Source organism: Eubalaena glacialis, chromosome 8 (genome assembly GCF_028564815.1).
Source record: "Eubalaena glacialis isolate mEubGla1 chromosome 8, mEubGla1.1.hap2.+ XY, whole genome shotgun sequence".
Lineage (NCBI taxonomy): Eukaryota > Metazoa > Chordata > Mammalia > Artiodactyla > Balaenidae > Eubalaena > Eubalaena glacialis.
In genome coordinates this window covers 15,353,413-15,373,383 of record NC_083723.1, presented here as the reverse complement: position 1 = coordinate 15,373,383, position 19,971 = coordinate 15,353,413, and the positions used below count along the sequence as shown (strand labels likewise).

Genomic DNA, 19,971 nt, shown 5'->3' with positions numbered 1-19,971 from the left:
TGATTAGGGGGCCTTAATGTGTGTCGAGGGGGAAGAGGGCAGAACACATAGCAGCAGAGAGAGCGGACTTATCAGGATGGAATAAAACGTTTCATTACCTCCCAAGTGAATATGAACGGCAATAGAAAATATGACACCTGGAACATACGTATTCAGAAGAAAACCATGGAATTAATACATAGAGATATTACTCTGGAGTCGGAGTTCTAAATTCTTGAAGAAAAGTAAGAGAAAGAAGGAAGTGCAGTTGAAATGTAGGTCCCAGTGGAATAAGTCAGCTGCATGAATAAAACGACACATGGTGCCCCCAAGCCTCGGTGGATGATGCTTTGTAAAAGATCCATCTTTCCCCAGGTGTCTGGGAAGAGTATAAGTACTAACATATGGAACAAGTGAAGGATAAATTTGGCCTTTAAAAGCTTACAGTAAAGTTATGTCTTATGCACACTTTCACTAAAGACCAGAGCAAACTTTAGACCCCAAACTGTTGCATGGTGTGCACTCCGTTATTTCATTTAAGCCTTGTGACGACACAACAACAGCAAAAGACTATTATTAGGTATTTGGTATTGGCTCAAAATCCAGACAGAATGACTCCTGTCTGCAGTCACAAGCACTTTAGAAGTGTTCGTCCAATCTCCATTTGTGTCTAGGAAATTTGATAGTTTTATTAGGGGCAGAATGATTTGGATGCCCAGAAATCTTATATAGGTTTTCCTTTGAGTCTATCAGTGTGTCTCAAATTGTCACGTACATAGGAGTTATTACACAGAGGTATGTGTACAAAATCCACATGCATTCTCTTTTATAGAATGATTTATGAGGTTTTCTAGGATGATTTCAGTTACTTATTCCGCTCTTAAAGGTAGCTCATACTTACAGTAAAGTTAGTTTAATGATTTTTTGCAGTGAAAATTTGTCTTTATTCATATGTTTATATAAACACACATACAACATACACATATGTATACTATATGCTTATTATGTTTAAATATATTTATATCATATATACATGTTTATATATACTGGATGGATTGATAGATAGAGCAACTCTATCCCAAAACATCCTTATGTCCTTATGTTTTTCTGAACTATTCAGAGGTTAAGAATTTCTAAGAATAAGGGAATTCTCCTGCATAATCAGAATACTAAACTATAATCAATTTTCCAGCTGTCTTTTGTAGCATTATCTTTTGGGTTTTTTGTTTTTGTTTTAATTCAGGATTCAGTCTAGACTTCTGCGTTGCATTTGATGGTTGTGGCTCTTTATGCTTTTTTAAGTTTGAAGAGTATCCACACCGCTTTCCTACCTTTTGTTCTTGTTTTGTTTTTCAACACGTTGACTTCGCTCAAGCTTCCAGGATAGCTGTCTTGTAGAATGTCCCACCTACTGTGTTTGTTTGATTGTTTCCTTATGGCTGAATTCAGGCTAAACATTTTTGGCAAGGGAACATCATAATTGTTGTTATATACTTGTGACTGTATCACATTAAAAGGCATATAATGTCAGCTTGTTCTAATATTGGTAATGCTGTTTGCTTACTTGGTACAGGTGGAGACTACCAGATCTCTCTACTATGAAGTCATATTATTCCCAATGAAATTATTAAATATTCTGAGGGGTAACACTTTGAGACTATGAATATCCTATTCCCCAACAATGTTTTAATAATTTTAAGCATCCTTGCCTGAATCACTTACTCCAACTGGGGCTTACAAACTATTGATTTATCTAATTTTATTATTTTTTCTACATTTCTTAATCTAACATTTGTTTCCTGTAAAGGAGAATTTCTACCCTCTCTCTCTTTTTTGCAATATTACTATGGACTTATGGAACTTCTTAATTTTTCCAACATAAATTCCAGCATTACAGTCATTATTCATTTTTATGTTCAAGTCACCCAATCTGACCCGTGGGAACTCCTCATAGCCTACACAATTTTTTTTTTAATGATTATGGCTTTTTGTGCCTTCTCTTAAGAAATCTTTGCCTACAAAAAGGTTTTAAAAATATTCTCCTGCAAATTCTTATAACAGCTTTATATTTTTAGTTTTTTTGCCTATGATCCATCTTGAATTATTTTTTGCATGGTTTGAGTTAGGGTTTGAGATTCATGTTTTTTTTTCAATTTTGATATCTGGTTGTCTCAGCATCATACTTTCTTTTCTTGTTGGATTGCTTTGACATCTTTGTCAAAAGTAAAATCATATAAGTGTGGGTCTGTTTCTAGACTCTTCCTTATGTTCCATTGATCTATTTGTTGATCCTCACGCTAGTGCCACACTGCCTTCATTACTGAAGTGTTATAGAAAGTCTTTAAGTAGTGTGTCTTCCAATTTTGTTCTTTTTCAAGATTGCTTTGGATATTCTCGTTTCTTTGCATTTCTGTATACATTTTAGAATTAGCTTATCCGTTTCTACCAAAAAAGCTTGATGAGATTATGATTGGGATTGAGTTGAATCTATAGATCAATTTGGGGAGAATTGAAATCTTAACAATATGAATTCTTCCAATCCGTAAACATGGTCAGCTCTCTGTTTATTTTCATCTTCTTTGATTTCTCTCAGCAGTGTTTTATAGTTTTCAGTGTTGGGGCCTTGCATGTATTTTAAGTTTATCGCTTACAGTGTTTTATGTTTTTGGTGCTATTTTAAAAGCACTCCACCCCCTCCTCATTTCTTCCTACTCCCAACTGCCCAGAATGGAGGGATTGGTAAACAGGTGAATCACAACATCCTGAATAAGCTATTTTTTTGTTTTCTTTTGTTTTTTGGTGTTTTTTGTTTTGTCTTATTTTGTTTTTATCTAAAGTAGATCGAAAATAATCTTGAGGCAGCATGATCGATGTCTGTGTACACTATTTTCTGATGGGGCAGAGAGGTGTAGAAGAATGGGAGGAAGCAAAAGCCTCCCTGAGAAAGTGACCTTTGAGTTAAGGCTTATTAGGATGGCTAAGAGTCATAGAGATAAGGAAAGTAGCACTCAAGGTAGGGAGAAAAATACAAGCCGGGGTTGGTGAGAATGTGATTCCTTTAGGGAACTGCTTGTGATTTGTAGTATGGTGAAGTGATTCTGGAGAGGTAGGTAGAAGTAGGCCATGTGTTAGGTTAGGCAAGATTAAGGAATTTGAGCTCTACCTGAAGGTCCCAGGAAACTAATAAATGATCTCATAAATTTAATTTGCTCCCCTAAAAAATTTACAGGTGTTGGGTGAGAATTACCTTAGTTTATCAATAAATTTATTTTTCTAGTGTACCTTGACTTCCTTGCCCATTTTTCTAATTGGATTTAAGGTTTTTATTATCTGTCTTTCAATACTCTTGTTTTGCTTCTAATGTTTTTGAATAGAGAAACTTGATTTTTACGTATTCAGTTCTGTTTTCCATTGTAGATTGTCTTAGAAAGAATTCCACATCCTAAAATCATGTGTTATTTACCACAATTTCTTCTACTATGTAAACCATACAAATGATTTTGCTTTGTTAGCTTTTTAATAAAATATTCAGTATATTTTGATATGTAGATTTCTTTCTCCATGTACTTGAATGACTGGTTAATAGTTTTATTCTTTTGCAACTGAATTTTGATGGTATCTTTATCATCTGTAGATATTTTTTGATTTACACAAGTTTTTCCTTTCAGAGAAGCTTAGGGAAGTACAGGCCACACAGTGGCTTATTGGTAATGAGTTTTCCTTGGCTATCAGTGTTTTTATTATTTTTTTAATTGAACTAATGCTTAATATTTTGGAAATTTCCTATGACAGTTAACGTTTCTGGCTTCTACTGATAAATAACAGTATCCTCTATGCCCACATGTTTGGCCCTAGAATATTGGGCATATGCCCCTCTCCTGTTTGCCGGTTGTTCCTTGTCTCCTGACACTGATTGTCAGTTGCCCATTTTTGTTCAGCTTACTGTGGTGTTTTTTGCAATATCACATATTTTTCCCTAGGTCTCTTTCAAAGCCTGGAGAATAAGAGACTTGAGAGAGACACATTTTAAGAAAAGTGGAAGGTAGTGGATATCTATGCGGAAATGAAGAGTCCCATGAAGTTTGAAATTATGCCAGTCCTCCCAAATTCGAAATTAGTCAAAACATACATAATTTCAAAGCTTTTTGGCTCAAATAAGTTGTAAGTTGTGTTCATGGGTGCTTTCAAAATGCAGTGAAACATTTCAGTGGGTAAACAGAAATATTTGCCTTCCGATTAGGTTTAGTTTTTTTAAATATGAGTTTTGACTTATTTTTTGTGATGTTTCAGGAATACATTCTAATACGTGGGTCCTACTTGTGGGAGCTATTGTGAGGCTTAAATGACATAATGTATGTTAAGTACTCAGCACCAAGCCTGACTCAGTCTCAGTGTAAGGAAGCTATTGATTTTGTTAATATGTTAATATAAGGCATACAGTATTACATAATATAATAATATGTTAATAGGTGGGATAGGTTTGTACTTGTGTTCTTTTGTTCTTGTGTGTTCTTGGTCAGATAATGTTAGGATTATGCTAGCTTTATTTAATGATAGGATAGATAGCTTTTCTTTCTTTTTAATGTTCTGGAACAGTTTATAGGATTTTGTTTATCTTTTATTTAAAATTTTGAAATACCTGTCATACTCTTTGACTCTCATTCCTTTGCTAGGTAATTCTTTGTCAACTTTTTCACTTTTCTTTTGGGGATGGTTCATTCTATTCAGTCCATCTATGTCTTCTTGATGTAATATATATATTTTTTCAGAGTATGGACTTTCTTTATGATTTTCAAATGTGATTAGTATAAAGTATCACTTACACTTTGAAAAATAAGCTCTCCTATTATGGGACTTGTATTCCTTTCCTAATCTCCCCTCCCGAATCTAGGTTTACCTATATTCCCTTTTAAAACACTAATTTTGGGGTTTATTTATATTTTTTAAATTTGTGGAAATGTTCATCCATGTACAAAAGTAGAGGGTTTAATATAATATATAACATTGTATTCATTCCTCAGATTGGAACAATTATTATTATTCTTCTTTTGGATTTATTTATTAATTGTACCCATTGTTTTTCTTTTTTATATTTTTTCCCATGGGGATAGAGTTTTTGTAACTTTATTGTTTAAATGCCTAATTCTTTAATTTTATTCTTTATTGAAAAGTAATTAGAGCACTTTAAGGAAGTGAATTTGATAATAAGCTTAACTTTGACAGCTTTCCACTGTGACTATTTTCTAAATAGTTTGTTTTAATTTTAAAATATTTTTATCTCAGTAGTTATTTTAGAAAATACTACTATGTTATTAATTTCTATTTTATGCATTATTTGTTCTGTATTTAGCTCCTAATTGCAAGGCTTACTGAATTAGATTTTTTTTGATAGTCGAGTTTTATGATCAATTTTGTAAACATGGTGTATCTTCAAAATAGCACATAGTCTATGGTTGTAGGGTTGAAAAAAGAATTATCTTTAAAAAACTTACAGTATTCAAATAATCTATATCCATGTTTGTATCTTTAAAATACTCAGTAGATTTTAAAAAGTAATCTTCAAAAACTTCCCATTTTGATTATAATCTATCACTGAGTAACTTTTGCAATTTTTTAGTTTTTGGTTTTTTTTTTTGGAGTATAGTTGATTTACAGTGTTGTGTTAGTTTCAGGTGTACAGCAAAGTGAATCAGTTATACACATACATATATTCACTCTTTTTTAGATTCTTCATTTTTAAAGACGCATTTTGTATTTCTGTTCTTTCTGGTAAGGAATACATGGATACTGATTGGTAAATCTTAAACCTGATTTCAAATGTATTACACTTCTTAAATTTAAAAATATCAAATATTAGCTATACTTGCTTAGTTAAGAGTATATATATATAAATCCTCAGAACTTAATTATACATCTTGAGTCTTTGAAGTTTTTGTGTACTTATTAAAAATCTTTAGCTGAACTATGTACCTTCCCCTGCTTTTTATTGAGTATGAACTCGTAATCATACCCAAATGCTTACAAGTCAGATTTAAAATAAGCAGATATTGGATCACTGTTGCATAATCAAGTTCAGTTACTATAGCTTTGGGTTGAGCTTGGTAACTGTCATGTACTTAATAATTCTACTTATGGAAAATTATTGATAATTATATGTAAGTTTATAAAGAGATATTGGAAGAATACTGGAGTGATGATACAACCTTTATATAATTCTCTTTTGAAACGTTACCACTTGCATACTATATACAGAATATACTTATATTTTTTGGTGGCTAACCATCACTAAAATGGTCTCTGGATGATATCTCTAGAAGCTCCTAAAGAGCAATTTTGTACGATAAGGCCGTTGAGGGTCGTCAGGAGACGTCCAGACGTTTATCTCCCAAAAAGCTTCTCAGTGGCATCACGTTGGTGACTTTATTAGGTTTGAGTCCAGCCGTCTTTCTTGTTGACTGAGAAACCTGATTGTCAGCTTGTGTATTCAGAGCCCAATGGAGAGTGGCTCTTTCTCACATGGGTAAACTTGCATCTCAGAATCTCCAGTGAACACCGTAACTGCCGTGTAGACTGAATATTTATTTCAAGCTGACCAGTCTATTATCTCCCTATCACATTTTAATAAGCACAGAATTGTGAAAGGTTGTGGGAGGCATGTAGGGAATTATTAAACTGTTCAGTGACAAAAGGCACTGATGATACCCTGATGCCATCACACTAATGATAGGAATAACAAGGCCAGTGGATTGAAGATACTTAAAATCGAACAGACAAGGTGTCCCCACTTGAAGAGTGCCAGACTGGGCACAGGTGCCATTTGCTTGTGACACTCCTTTTCCTGTATCTTCGGGACTGACCCACCCTCTTTCTGATGGGCACATTCCCTCTTCACCTCTTTAGATCTGAGCATATGTCCTGTCACCTTGTTCTTATGTCTTGGCCTACAAGTCGTTTTGCTTCTTTAAGGGCAGAGCACATCTACCCTGATTCATTATGTGCAGATTTTATGGTTTAACTTTCAGAGGGCAGTATTATTTTAATTGTTTCAAAATTCTCTCCCCATTATAGTCCTGATGATATGGGCAAATCTATAAAAAGCCTAGCAGAGTTTCATACATACACATAGATCTTTTTCTTCTTCTTTTTTAAAACATTTCAGTCATTTTCAGTTGGAAAATCAATAGGAATCTGCTGGAAAAATTTGATTCCTTGCTTCAAGAAACAGTTTTTTCTTTAAAGTAATGCCAAACAATTGGGTGATTTTATTTAGATGCTTTAAAAAAATGTTTTTTTACTTATTAATTTAAAATAACTTTATTTTCCAGATTTCTTTATCCAGTAATTTCCTATTGCTACAACTACTAATCTGGATGTGATGTGTAGGTGTTTTAAAATTCAATCCAATAGTCTAGATTTTAGAAATGCTTTTCTAGACATTCTATTTAACTTGTAATATATAACGCATAAAGTAAGCCAGGGCTGTTTTGAAATGTGAACATAATGGTAACGGACATTTGCCAAAGACAGGTTTGTTTGATCTTGATTTTATTAAACTTCCTGTAGTGCTTCATCGTGATAGTTCTCCAGCCCAGGAAGCTGGAATGTTACACAAATGCATCAACTCCCTAACCTCAGCCGCTGCCAGGCTTTCTAAAGACACTTTCATCAGAGTTCTACCAGGTCTTTACCTTCCAAGGTAAAATGGACATACCTATAGCATCAGTACCATGAAGAAGTACAGGATGATGAATCATACTTTTTTTGTTGCTTAGAACATCTTTACCACAAACCAACTTTATGATGTTTTAAAAACATAAGCAGATCATTTAAGAAGACACTAAATAAACGTTCTGAATTTATGAAAGTTTGAATAGTTGGTTGAATCTGATGTGTAGATTTCCCAGGTCTTCTTAGGCATGCAGAACTTTCCTTCTCTCATACTTTAGAATAGGAAGGTTGTCTTATTATGTGTTTCTGATGCTGTGGATTAGCTTCCTTCCCACAGCTCTCTCTTCTCTCTGCATGTTTACTTCTAAAGCATCTGTGTTTGTTAGTTATCATGCCTCTTTCTCATACTGGCAAAGTATGTTTGTAAATGTCAGGTTACTCCCTTATGATTCCCGTTCTCCACTTCTAGCTGTTTCATTTTGGAAACTGGGGGCTCTACACAGAGCTTTTAAAAACCATCATAAACCAGGTCTCATAACACGTGGTGGGCCTTGCAAGAAGAGAGTCAGATTGAGGTGCTTCTTGCCCCCAGAGGAACCCAGACCCGGGGTAGAGTGGGCACAGCTGGGGCAGCTCGTGTCTTTAGGGACAAATCCAATGACTGCATCCCAGGGGCCATTTGAACACCTTCTGATGTCCCTCCTGTTTCCTTCTAGGAATCTGATGGAGAGGACAGAAGTGGAAGACCCGTGTCTTAATTCTAAGATATATCTTGAAATATCCCTCAGATGGGTGTGTCCTTATATAATCCACGTAGGCCTCAGCTGCTACCTTTTTGTTTTTTTCATCTGTAAGCAAACATTTACTTTAGAGGCGAGAATAATTTTGGTAACACAGATGAAGAAAGCTTTTTTTAAAATTTATTTATTTTTGGGTGTGCTGGGTCTTCATTGCTGCGTGCGGGCTTTCTCTGGTTGCAGCGAGTCGGGGCTACTCTTCATTGCAGTGTGTGGGCTTCTCATTGCAGTGGCTTCTCTTGTTGCGGAGCATGGGCTTCAGTAGTTGCAGCACACGGGCCCCAGAGCACGCGGGCTTCAGTAGTTGTGGCACGCCAGCTCAGTAGTTGTAGCTTGTGGGCTGTAGCGCGCAGGCTCAGTAGTTGTGGCACACGGGCTTAGTTGCTCCGCGGCATGTGGGATCTTCCCGGACCAGGGCTCGAACCCGTGTCCCCTGCATTGGCAGGCGGATTCTTAACCACTGCGCCACCAGGGAAGTCCCTGAAGAAAGCTTTGAAAGAACACGAAGAGACACAATCTGCAGGTGTAGAACTCTCTTTGCCTGTCAGACGACAGGGGGAATAGATCAGAGTGGCAGACTCAGATGACTCCAGGCTAGGTCAAGGCTGAGGCCAAGTGGAGAGTGCGGGCTCCATCCAAAGAGTTCAGCAGCTTCTTGGCTTTATTCTTATGGTAAGGGAATGCAGGCCTGGCTATTCTGTGTCTTTTAACTTTTCCAGAGAAGCTAGACATCTGGAATTTTAGATGAAAGATCATTATTTAAAATGTTAGCAATTAGTTCAAGATCTTTAGAAACACTGTACAAGACCAAGCAAAACATGTCTGTAAGCCAAGTCTGCTCCACAGGCCTTTGGATAAGATGATAAATATTTTAGTGTCTGTTATTCTCAATTCTCTCTGTCTCGGAGGAGAACACACAGTGTCCTGCTGTGGCCGGAAGTAATACAGAGGAGAAGGCTGGGTGCCTGGGTTGAGAGACTTGGTTTGGCCGCCCCAGTAGGTGCCCAGAGGCCCTCCCCACTTCTCCCAGGAGAGACTGTGGGACTTCTGTAAAATGCTAGCGGTGGTAGCTACTGCGCTGTAGCAGCTGCTGTTTACCATCTGGGTGGTATCAGTTCTGTGCTGAAGCAGGTGGAGCTGAAGTTTTGGCTTAGCTTTGCAGCCAGCCTGGGGACCAGTACCGTAGTAACGTCTCAAAGATGTAAGCTATTCTTTCTGGAAGCAAAAGGATTTCAGGTTTCTGTTTTTTTCCACGTGCAAAGGGTATCATCGTTTAGGAAGCCACCAGTATACACACGGTAGAATTTTTCTCCAGTTCTAGCAGTGTGGGATTAAGGGAAGAGAATACGGCAGAGAGCTGTGCGTTTGGGCTGTAAGTACTGCTGACGTGGCCCTCAGGTAAGGCAACAAGACCACCTGTACCTGAGCTGTGCTGTGTCACGAGAGCCACCTGTGGAAAAATAAGAATGGATTGCAAGTTTTTGCTAATTGCAGAATCAGAGCATGCATTGGAAAAATTAATATTCATCAATCAGCCTATTTTTTGCTAATTATAACACAGAACCTCTAAATCTCACATGGCTCCCCTTTGAGAAGCTGATGGAAGCAGCAGTCTCCCTTTCTAGAAAACTACAGGTAGTAAAGGAAATATTTTAGGCTTTGTGAACCATAGAGTCTGTGTTGTGACTGTTCACCTCTGCTCTCTTCATGTGAAAGTGTCCATAGCAATCGATACCAGCCATAGGACTGCATGTGGTAGTATTCTAATAAAACTCCATATTAAGAAACAAGCAGCCTGCAATATTTGACTTACAGGCTATAGTTTGTTGACTCCTAGTTTAGAACATTGACAGCTGTGGTAGATTGGAATATTTCTCAGTAAATACCCACTTACCTTCTCCTCCTCTTTGGATGGAATGTACATCTCAGCTCCATGCCTTTGGGGCTTGACCTTGAGATATACTTTGACCTCTAGAATGTGAACAGACATGTTGGATACAGAGATTGCAGTGTGTTTACATGGTTGAGCTTGTCTCCTGTGCTCCTGCCATTTGCCGTGAAGAGAACATGTAGTTTCTCCATGACTACTTCCCCATGTAGTCCTGGTCCAAGGGGAAAGACAAACAGGCAGCAGACTTAGACGCAACACAGTTTGAAGCCAAGCTCTGCTATCCACTACCTGAAGCAGAGTTGCCAGCTGGGCCCAGACTAGACCAGCTGAACTGCAGGCACCCTGCAGACCCATGAGCTTGAGAACAAATGTAGATTGTTTTAAGCCATTGGGTTTGGGGGTAGTTTGTGAACACAGCATGATTGTAGAAATAGCTAGCCAATACAGAGGAGGATAGTTACCCATCCAGATAAAACAATTATGATATGCATCTTTTTCAAAAACCAAAATAACAAAAGAGGATTCTCATCTCCTTACACAAATTCCAGTAAAAGATAAGGGGATGGTTTTCTTTATTTTATAATTCTCCACCCCACTCCTTATCACCCTCCCCCCTCCCCATGCTTCTTCCGTAGTTGGAATAAACCCTGCATGGTAGATTCAGCCTCCTGCGTGTACAGCTAATCAGAACTTAATACCCTCTTTAGAGAGGCATAGCTTTCCTCAAGCCAACCCCAGAGAGGACTCAGTACAAGAACTGGATATTTAATACTTTCAATATTATATCTGGGAAAATAACCAAGCTTTTCCTCGGAAACAAACAGTGTGGTCTCCTCAGTTCAGCAGAGTTTTTTGAGATCCCCCTCGGCGTTAGTGTCTGTGCTAGATGCTAGACAGGATTTATGCAGTCAATATCTGTTTTGTTCTTGCTGTGTGTTGTGTACTGAGGTAGTCCCTGCGGACACAGGGATGTGCAAATCAAATTCAAGGCCTTCAAGGAGCACTCCAGCTAGCAGGAGGGCAGGCAAGTAAGTGGATAATTAAGGCACAGTGTGGTAAGCAGTACCATAAGTGGCATATCTATAGTCCTAGGGGAGCTTGGAGGAGATGCACTTGGCCTTGCGTGGCGATTGGAATGTGGGCAGCATTTCAGGGAAGTCTTCTTGAAGGAATTGACACTTGAACTGAATCTTTCTGAAGGACATGGTTAGAACGAAATCCTATCATTGTAGAGTAGAAAGAGGCTTTAGACGTATCTTCCTCTTGACGCATTAAAAGGAAGCTCTCCCTCCCTTTTAAAATTTACTTCTGTCCCAGACAGAGATCAGTCTGATTAGAGTCAAGCTGCTGAGAGCAATCTGTGCAGTGGGTAACTTTATCATTGAAGCTATTGCAAGTAGTATCTATACATTCTAGCTAATTAGAAGTTATATATACACACGTCTGAAAAATAATGTAATGATTCTCATTTCCCAAGTCAGGTGTACAGCATTGTATGATGTCAGTTTTTTAGTTGGAAATAGCCTCCGATTTCTGGGGTGGCTGTTTTGCTTTGTTGTCCTTTTTATTCATGAGGGGTGGGCTCAGGAAAGGAGGAATGGGTGAGACTAAGAAGATGATCCAATTACCTTGCAAATGATTTTCTTCCTAAAAACAGTCCTCAGTTTGAGTTGTGAATTTGTTGAATTTTCTGTACAGTCTAGTGGCTTTAAATCATTGATACGACAGTAAATTATCAAAAAGTGAGTACAGCCATGTTAGCACTACCAGCCCAAGAAAGAGGACTTGACCAAGCTTGCACCCTCTTGTCACTTTTCCTTTCCTCTTGCTCAAAGGTAATCAGTGACCCAGCCTCTAATGACATAGATCAATTTTTGCCTTGAAGGTCTACAGTTAAGTTCCTATAGATTTCCAGAAGTAGGGTTACTAGATCAAGAAGTATGATTATTTTAAAGTATCATAGTTCAAACTACATAATGAAATTGCTTTCAAAAATGCTATGTCATTAAATCACCACATTGTCTGAAAATGTGGAAAGGACTTTTGTTCCTGAGTGTGGGGAGGGAGAGAATTGAAGGTCAAGTGTGAAGATGTAGAGTTCTGGACTGTGAATAGGACCAAATGGGACCATATTACTTTAGGGAAATTCCAGCAATGTTTTGAAATTGTATTTTACCCACCTGGGAAATGTTCTTCTTTCTCCTGGACATTGTCAGTCATTGTGGCAGAAAGGAGAGCAGGGTGAGCCATGCGCTGGTTCTTAAGATCTGGACGCAGGTAACACACATTACAGTGGCCACATTACACTGGCCAAAGAAAGGCACATGAATTCAGTAGAGCCAGGGGTATATAATCCTCCCATAGGGAGAGGTGGTGTAGGAAGGGAGACTACAATATTTGGCAAAGAAAAATACCATCCATCATACCCTCTGTCTCATGACTTTGCCTCATCCATGAGGAGATCAGATCATTGAGATCGCCAGTCTTTTATTATAGAAGCACATGCTGGCCTTGCGGGGATGGGGGTCCTGCATCTCCATATACGACTGTGATTGTTGCAGTTATCAGTGGGGTTATAATGGTAAACTAATGGTAAACTTTTTGAGGTCTGCATACTTCTTTTCCAAGAAGAGGCCCGGAAACATGCTTATTCATTAAGAGGTAATGGAAATGCTAAATTTGGTTTATTAGATACCTGTGGTGGAAAGCAATTCCTCTTTAGGAAACAGATTTTTTTTTTTTATAATTGGTTTACACATTCTGGTTACATGCTCTCTGGGAAGCTATTCAGTAAATGTTTTCCTAGTCCATGGGTAGTGACACTGACAGAACTGTAGAGGTTTTCTCCCTGGCACAGCAAAGAAGCTGGCTTGGCTGGGTCACCCAGAGGCTTGCTCCAGGTTCCAGGCACACCTGTCTGTTGTTAACAGCCTGTTTTTACCCTTTACTACTTACTATAAATATGCATTCTTCTTTACTGACAGTCTTTCCCATAACAGTTTCTTTGGTATTGATAGTATTGAAGGATAACATCAAGAATTGCTTCTCATTTCCCTTTCTCTCTGTATCTTCATCAAGACAGAAATGTCTTCAGTTAAAACACCCTGATGCTCAGTGAGACGGGCAGTCACACGGGGCAGGGGTAGCACTGTGGTATCAGGTGGGCTCTGGTTTAACGTGCGTTTCTCTTTCATTCCCCAAAGATTTCTTCTCTCTAGGGATGGTGAAGTTGGAGAGGGGCTCCTTTAACCCCCCTGCAGGATGAACCCTGTGCCGGAAGACATGGAGAACGCTCTCATGGGGAGTCAGAGCTCGCACGCTTCCCTGCGCGAAGTCCATTCCATCAACCCCAGCCAACTCATGGCCAGGATTGAGTCCTATGAAGGAAGGGAAAAGAAAGGCATATCCGATGTCAGGAGGACTTTCTGTTTGTTTGTCACCTTTGACCTCTTATTTGTAACGTTACTGTGGATAATAGAGTTAAATGTAAGTGGTTTTTTTTTTTCATGACATTATACAAATTGTTTCCAGAGACAAAAAAAAAACCAGTTTTCTTATTTTTCTCATCATTTCTGTCTCATTTTCGTGAATTTCATCTTTTTTTCAAATGAGGCACCACTGGTCTTCTCCAGCTGATTTGAACCTTTCTTGTTTTTTTATGGTTATTATCAATATTTAAAACGAACCTGGTTAGTTTAAAATTCACTTTGTCTGCAATTATGAAAGTTGAATTCTTGGGGTTTTGCTCTATAACAGGAGATGGCAAACTGCAGTCTGAGAGCTAAATTCAGGTGGTCTGGTTTTATAAATAAAGTTTTATTGGAACACAGCCCTGCCCATCTGTTTACATATTGTCTGTGGCTGGCTTTTGTGCTGAGTGGTTGAGTTGAGTAGTTTTGACAGAGTCCATCTGGCCCACAAAGGCAAAGTTTTTTATTCCCTGGCCCTTTTCAGAAAAAAACTGCTAATCATTGCTTTAAAAAATGTAACATGCTTCTGGAATATGTTTTAAATGTTGCATTTACTTTCTAGTTCCCACATTTAAGATTTTGCATGCACTTATTTTTTATTTTTTTGCAAAAGATTATTTGTTCATATTTTATCAAAAAATAATCCTAGAGGCATTTGGAGTTTTGTCTCTATTTTGTCAAGTTTATGTGGTTATATTGCCAAATAATTGTCTAAACCAGTACTATCCAATAGAAATGGAATGCAAGCCTCATGTGTAATTTTAAGTTCTCTAGCTGCTACATTTAACAAAAATAAAAATAAGCAGGTGAAATTCATTTTAATAATACATTTTATTTAACCCAATATATCTGTTTTCTCCAAAGCCTCGGCTTTGACTGTTTACATTCCTTACCAACAAATAGGTGAACTCTTCCAGAATGCTTCATCCCAAGCAAAAATTGTCTGTTTCCTTCACTTTCAGCAGTTCATTTATTTCCAAGAAACATTTGCTAAGGCCTGGGCAGCAATAGTTATTAGCTAGTGTTTATTATTAAGAGGTTCCTCTTTGCTAGGCATGGTGCTAGGTGCTTTATAAGAAATTTATTAAAATAGAGAAAATATGAAAGGATGCTGAGATTCCTGTTGGAAAATGATTTTTAATTTTGCCTCATAATAGAAAGAGTCAATGTCTTAATCTAAACTTTGATTAATATTCTGATTCATAGCAGCAATTTTAGTTCTAGATTCTAGACTCTTAAAAATTAGCATCATTGGATTCATTTAATTTCATCATAAATTCTAATAGAGTAGTAAAACTCTTCATGAAAGCAGATATATACTTATATTAGAAAATAAAAAAAATTTAAACAAAAGAAGATAGATTTTTCCCAGAATCAAGGTCATATGCAGCACGAATCTACTGTTAAGTTTCTGTTCATAGATTTTTCCTTCTGTTAATCTTGCATTGTGGGTATGCCTTAGTTTTGTTTCAAACCAAAAAAGCCAGTGATATGACAACAGTAATTTAAAGTGTCTCCTTTAACCATGTGTTCCATGTATACCCATTAAAGGATATATTTAAATTGATATATCTTAAAGGAGTAATATATTTTCAAAACCAGCAGCTGTGGCATGAGAGATGAAAAAGAAATGCATCTTTTAACAGGAAAGTTTAGCAGCAGTCTTAAGGAAGCACACTTAAAATTATTGCAGTGACAGCACAAAATCGAGGCATTCATTGGTTTGCCACTAATATGACCACTGAGTGTGCACTTAAGTTAGGGAAGCTATGGGATGGGGCCGTGGTGTGTCACAGGATTACACTACTCACTTCCCTCCTTTCTTACTGCTTCAAGGAAATTGAAATGGAAGTGAAGTAAGTGGGATGCACCCTGTTTCGTTCATCATAAGGGATCTGTTTCCATCCATATGCAACATTTTATCAATGAAAAATCACCAGGCCTAGCAATTAAGAAATTTGTTTCTATCCTCACTTTTCCACTGACTACCAGTTTCCCCATTTGTAAAAAGAGTATATGATCTTTAAGATAGTATATCATGACTTTCTTAGCAAGGCTATTTTAAAAAAAAGAAAACATTTAACTTTCTAGTTCTATTTGTTTTGAATTGTCAGTCCTGACCTGGGTTTTTCGTTACACACAGTACCATCCCTTTTCTTTTGTTGTCTGTCTCTGTAAATCTCTAATCACTCGGATCCACTGTTATTTTCACATGCCTATACGTTTACTGAGTGCCAAGACACAGGCTTCTGATTCAGGTGTTGCAAGCTCCACAAAAAGCTACATGAGCTTTAAAGTTTAGCTGAGGAGGTGTAACAGATATCTTATATTGCCTCCTACTGTTGATCTTTAAAAGAGGAAAGAGATAGCATAAAGGGAGCTTAGGCCTTCAAAAGAGTATGGGGACGCAGCTGTTCTATGCAATCATAACAATAACCAAAATATTTCGCCTTCATATATGACTTCCAACTTAGCCACTTTTCCTCCTGGCTCCAGGGAGCTGACTGGCGCCAACCCAGCCTGGTGTGTAGGGCCTGGGCGAGCTGGAGCAGCCTAAGAGCACCTTGGTTCATTTTCCTGCTGGAAGACCTTGGGCCAGCTGATTTCTTGGGCCAGTTGAAGGGATGTTTCTGGTTCTGTGTAGGACCTGCTGGTACACCCACCCTTGAGTAGACTGGTTTCCCAAATTGGATCTAGAATTCACCATCAGTTTGATTTGCCTGAAGACTCTATTTCCTCTCCAAGCTCTTTTACCCCAGGCTCTTTAGACTGACAGGGACAGGGATCAAAATGGCAGGAGAAGGGAAGTTGTTTTTCTTTTTCAGCTTTTGACACTTTGGTTGAGATTATGGTTCAAGAAAGATCTTTATCAGTGCTTATTGCCTGTCTTCTTATTTTCTAACTGGTATACCAGAAAGTGTCAGAATGCTTCTAATTTGTCCCAGAGCTGTCACAGCCAACTCTGTGGCCTCAGGCAAGCCATGTAAGTTCTCTGAGCCTTGGTTTCTCAGTCAGTTAACTGAGCTATTACCTGTCTTGCCTTCCTTGTCAATTCTTGTGAGGAGCAAATAAAAAGATACATTCTACAGCCCCTTGGCAGTTATGAAGCTCTATATAACTATAGATTATGTAATTTACTATTAGCTAAATAAATTCTACCCAGAAAGAGAAAAAACAAGTTGGTTATTAATCTCTATTGTTACACTTATGTTTCAGGTATTTATTATCCTACTGATTCTGATCCTGATTTTATTACCCCACTGTCATTATGTTCTATAGTTAAACTGTGATGACCCATGATAACAAAAACTCACTGGGAGAGTTCATTGGGTTGGAATTATCTGAAGAGTGGAATTGGGGATAGAAGGGTGATCTAGGATTGGATGGTGGGACCAATAGGGAGAGGGTTTCGAGATGAAGGTGAACAGAAGCACTGAAGCAAGAGTGTTGTGCTTATGCGGGGGTGTGTGTGTGTGTGTTTTGAAGGGGACGAGGGCAGATGCAGAGAAAATATTAGCCTGGCTAGAAATAAGGTGCCTATAGGAAATGAAATTGCCTAGGTAACCTGGTTCTAAACAATTGAAATTCTTAAAGAGCTACATGGAAGTGTTGGACTTACCTCAGTTGTGAGCTGAGATAGGTTCTAGAGCAGATTGGAAAACACGGTTTTGAGATGTTCCAGAGGTCACTGACTCACATTCCACATTACATCACGACCTACCTGCTATGTCGATTCGGACGCTTAACCTGACATTGCTCCCCGACGACACATACACACACCCAGTTCTTTATCAGTAAAAAAATACCCTGATGCTTAGGCCAAAGGTGAAGACTCATCCTTGATTGATTTGCTTGTTTGTTTTGTATTTCTCATGCCCCCTGTCCAATCTAAAAGTAAGTCCTGTCAAATCTGCCTGCAAAATATACTCACAATGTGATCCCTTCTCTCCATTTCTACCATTGCCACCCTCGACCAAGCCAACATTATTACTCATCCAAACTACTGCACCCTGTCTGTGCCTGACCAGTTTGCCTGCTTCCATGCTTGCCCTCCCAAAATCCATTCTCCTGATAGAATCCAGAGTGACCGTTAAAAGTAAAAACATAAATCAGATGTTACTTTCTGTTTAAAACCCTTCATGGACTTAACCGGAGCACTTAGCATAAAGTCCAAATGCTGAAACTTGGCTTGCAAAGCCCCCCAGAAGCCAACCCAGACTTCCTTTCCCACCCTCTGTTCCTGGCCCACCCAGATCAGCTAGACTTCTGTTCTCTGAACGGAACAAGCTCTCTTCTGTCTTAGACCTTAATACTAGTTCCTTCTATATGAAATGGTTAATTTCCTTTATCTTGATGTAGATTTCAACTTAGCATGCTGATATCAGTTTAAATGTCACCAAGAGAAGACTTCCATGACCACCCAACCCAAAGGAGTCAACTATTATTCCATCACACTGTCCTGCTTCTGTCCTCTGTGTAGCACTGATTTTCTTATGTGTCTCTATCTCCACTTGCTAGCATGGAAGCTCCATAAAGGCAGAGATATTGTTTTGTTTACTGGAGTATTTCCTGTGTTTAGAACAGTCCTTGGCATTCACTAGGTGCTCAACAGATATTTGGTGAATGGATCAAGATCATGGCAGTGGTTTGCAGATTAGGATAAATTCCGGGCAGATTGACAGTAAGAACATTAACTCAGAAACTGCTGAAGGAGCCCCATGGAAGGTGGTAGGAGTAGAAAAGGAGCAGCTAACTTGAGAGACATACTAAAGGAAGAAATATCAGACGATTTGTTGATAGGCTGATTTTATCACCCCCAGTATCCAAAGATGACTCTAAGATTTCTAAGGATGGTGCCTAGAATAACAGTACCAGCTCTGGCAGAGCTCTGATTGGGAAGGGGTTCCATGTGAAACTAAAGATGAATCTGGGACATCTTGTGCTAGAAACGACCAAGATTTTGAAATAATTTATAGTACAAGATGGGCTAGAAATGTAGATTTTAGATTTCTATATTTAAAGGCAACATGAAATCAGGGTCTCTTAAAGTATATGGATACCGAAGAGAACCCTTTTCTACTGGCTAATTATTGAGCTGTTATCAGCAGCTTTAATTCCTGTTCTCTCAGCCAGGAGGGGTAACTTCTATGTGGTAGAGAACTCCTCTTTGCCGTAGGCTACTTGGAATAATCTTTTTAAAAAATATGTTGGATATTGGTAAGTTTCCTTAGTCTGAAGAGACACAGCAGTGAGACTAGATGGTTGGTTGGCTTTTAATTCTCCTTGCTCCCAGGTTTTCAATTCTATTCATTTGTAAAGGTCTATCTATAGTCAGGCAGGTCTGTAGGCAACCTGCGCAAATTATACAGAAGTCTAAGCCTCCTTAAGGGATTTAAAGTACAGAATAGTGTTTATGGTATACTCCATTTTCATAACAAGTACAGTTGACCCTTGACCCCAGCATGCGGGGGAGGGGGACAGCAATCTTTGTATAATCTGTAGCCAGCCCTCCGTATCCGAGGTTCCTCCGCATCCACGGATTCAACCAACCATGGACCATGTAGTACTGTAGTATTTACTATTGCAAAATATCCACGTGTAAGTGGACCCGTGCAGTCCAAACCCCTGTTGCTTAAGGGTCAACTGTACTTGAAAAGGTATCTAAGCCAAGAGAATCCTTTCCTTATGGCAACTTTTATTCTAATTTGACCAATTAGCAAACCTTGCAAAGGTATTCCTTATTGATTTTTTTTCCCCTTTTTTCTTTTACCCAGGTCTTGGGTTAATTGCCCTCTAATTTGTCCTTCTCAGACCAGCTGCACTGGTTTGCCAGGACCAACAATGTCTGTGCTCCAGATTGGAACCGTGAATTTACTGTTGTACATCATGTTCACTATTATCAGCTAATCCACGGGCCCTCGCCTTATAGAGGGTCTGCTTAGAACGCTACATTCGCTACCACGCATACGTTCCCTTCCTTGATTAGTATTCTATATAGTTTGATATGCAGAATTTTGAACTTGATCATTTAAAATTCTTCTTGATAGGAAAATTGGGAGAGGACAGAAAATTTATCGTATTAGGTTTAATTTTCATCATCTATAACTTTCTCACATAGGTCTACTCTGGTCCTTATTTTGTTATCTATTCAAGTTAAAATATATAT

General features: G+C 38.2%; 1 protein-coding gene across 2 annotated transcripts in view; it reads left to right on the top strand.

Annotated features, from left to right (window-relative positions):
• STARD3NL (STARD3 N-terminal like) overlaps window positions 1–19,971 on the top strand; it is a 49,748-nt gene that overhangs the window by 12,310 nt on the left and 17,467 nt on the right. Inside the window, exon 2 of one of the 2 annotated variants that reach the window (XM_061197584.1) lies at window positions 13,554–13,821. In XM_061197584.1, the coding sequence (XP_061053567.1) occupies window positions 13,597–13,821 (225 nt within the window). In that variant the 5' untranslated portion in view covers window positions 13,554–13,596. Of the gene's footprint in view, window positions 1–13,538; window positions 13,822–19,971 lie in introns of both variants that reach the window. The other variant, XM_061197583.1, reaches the window with a different exon arrangement.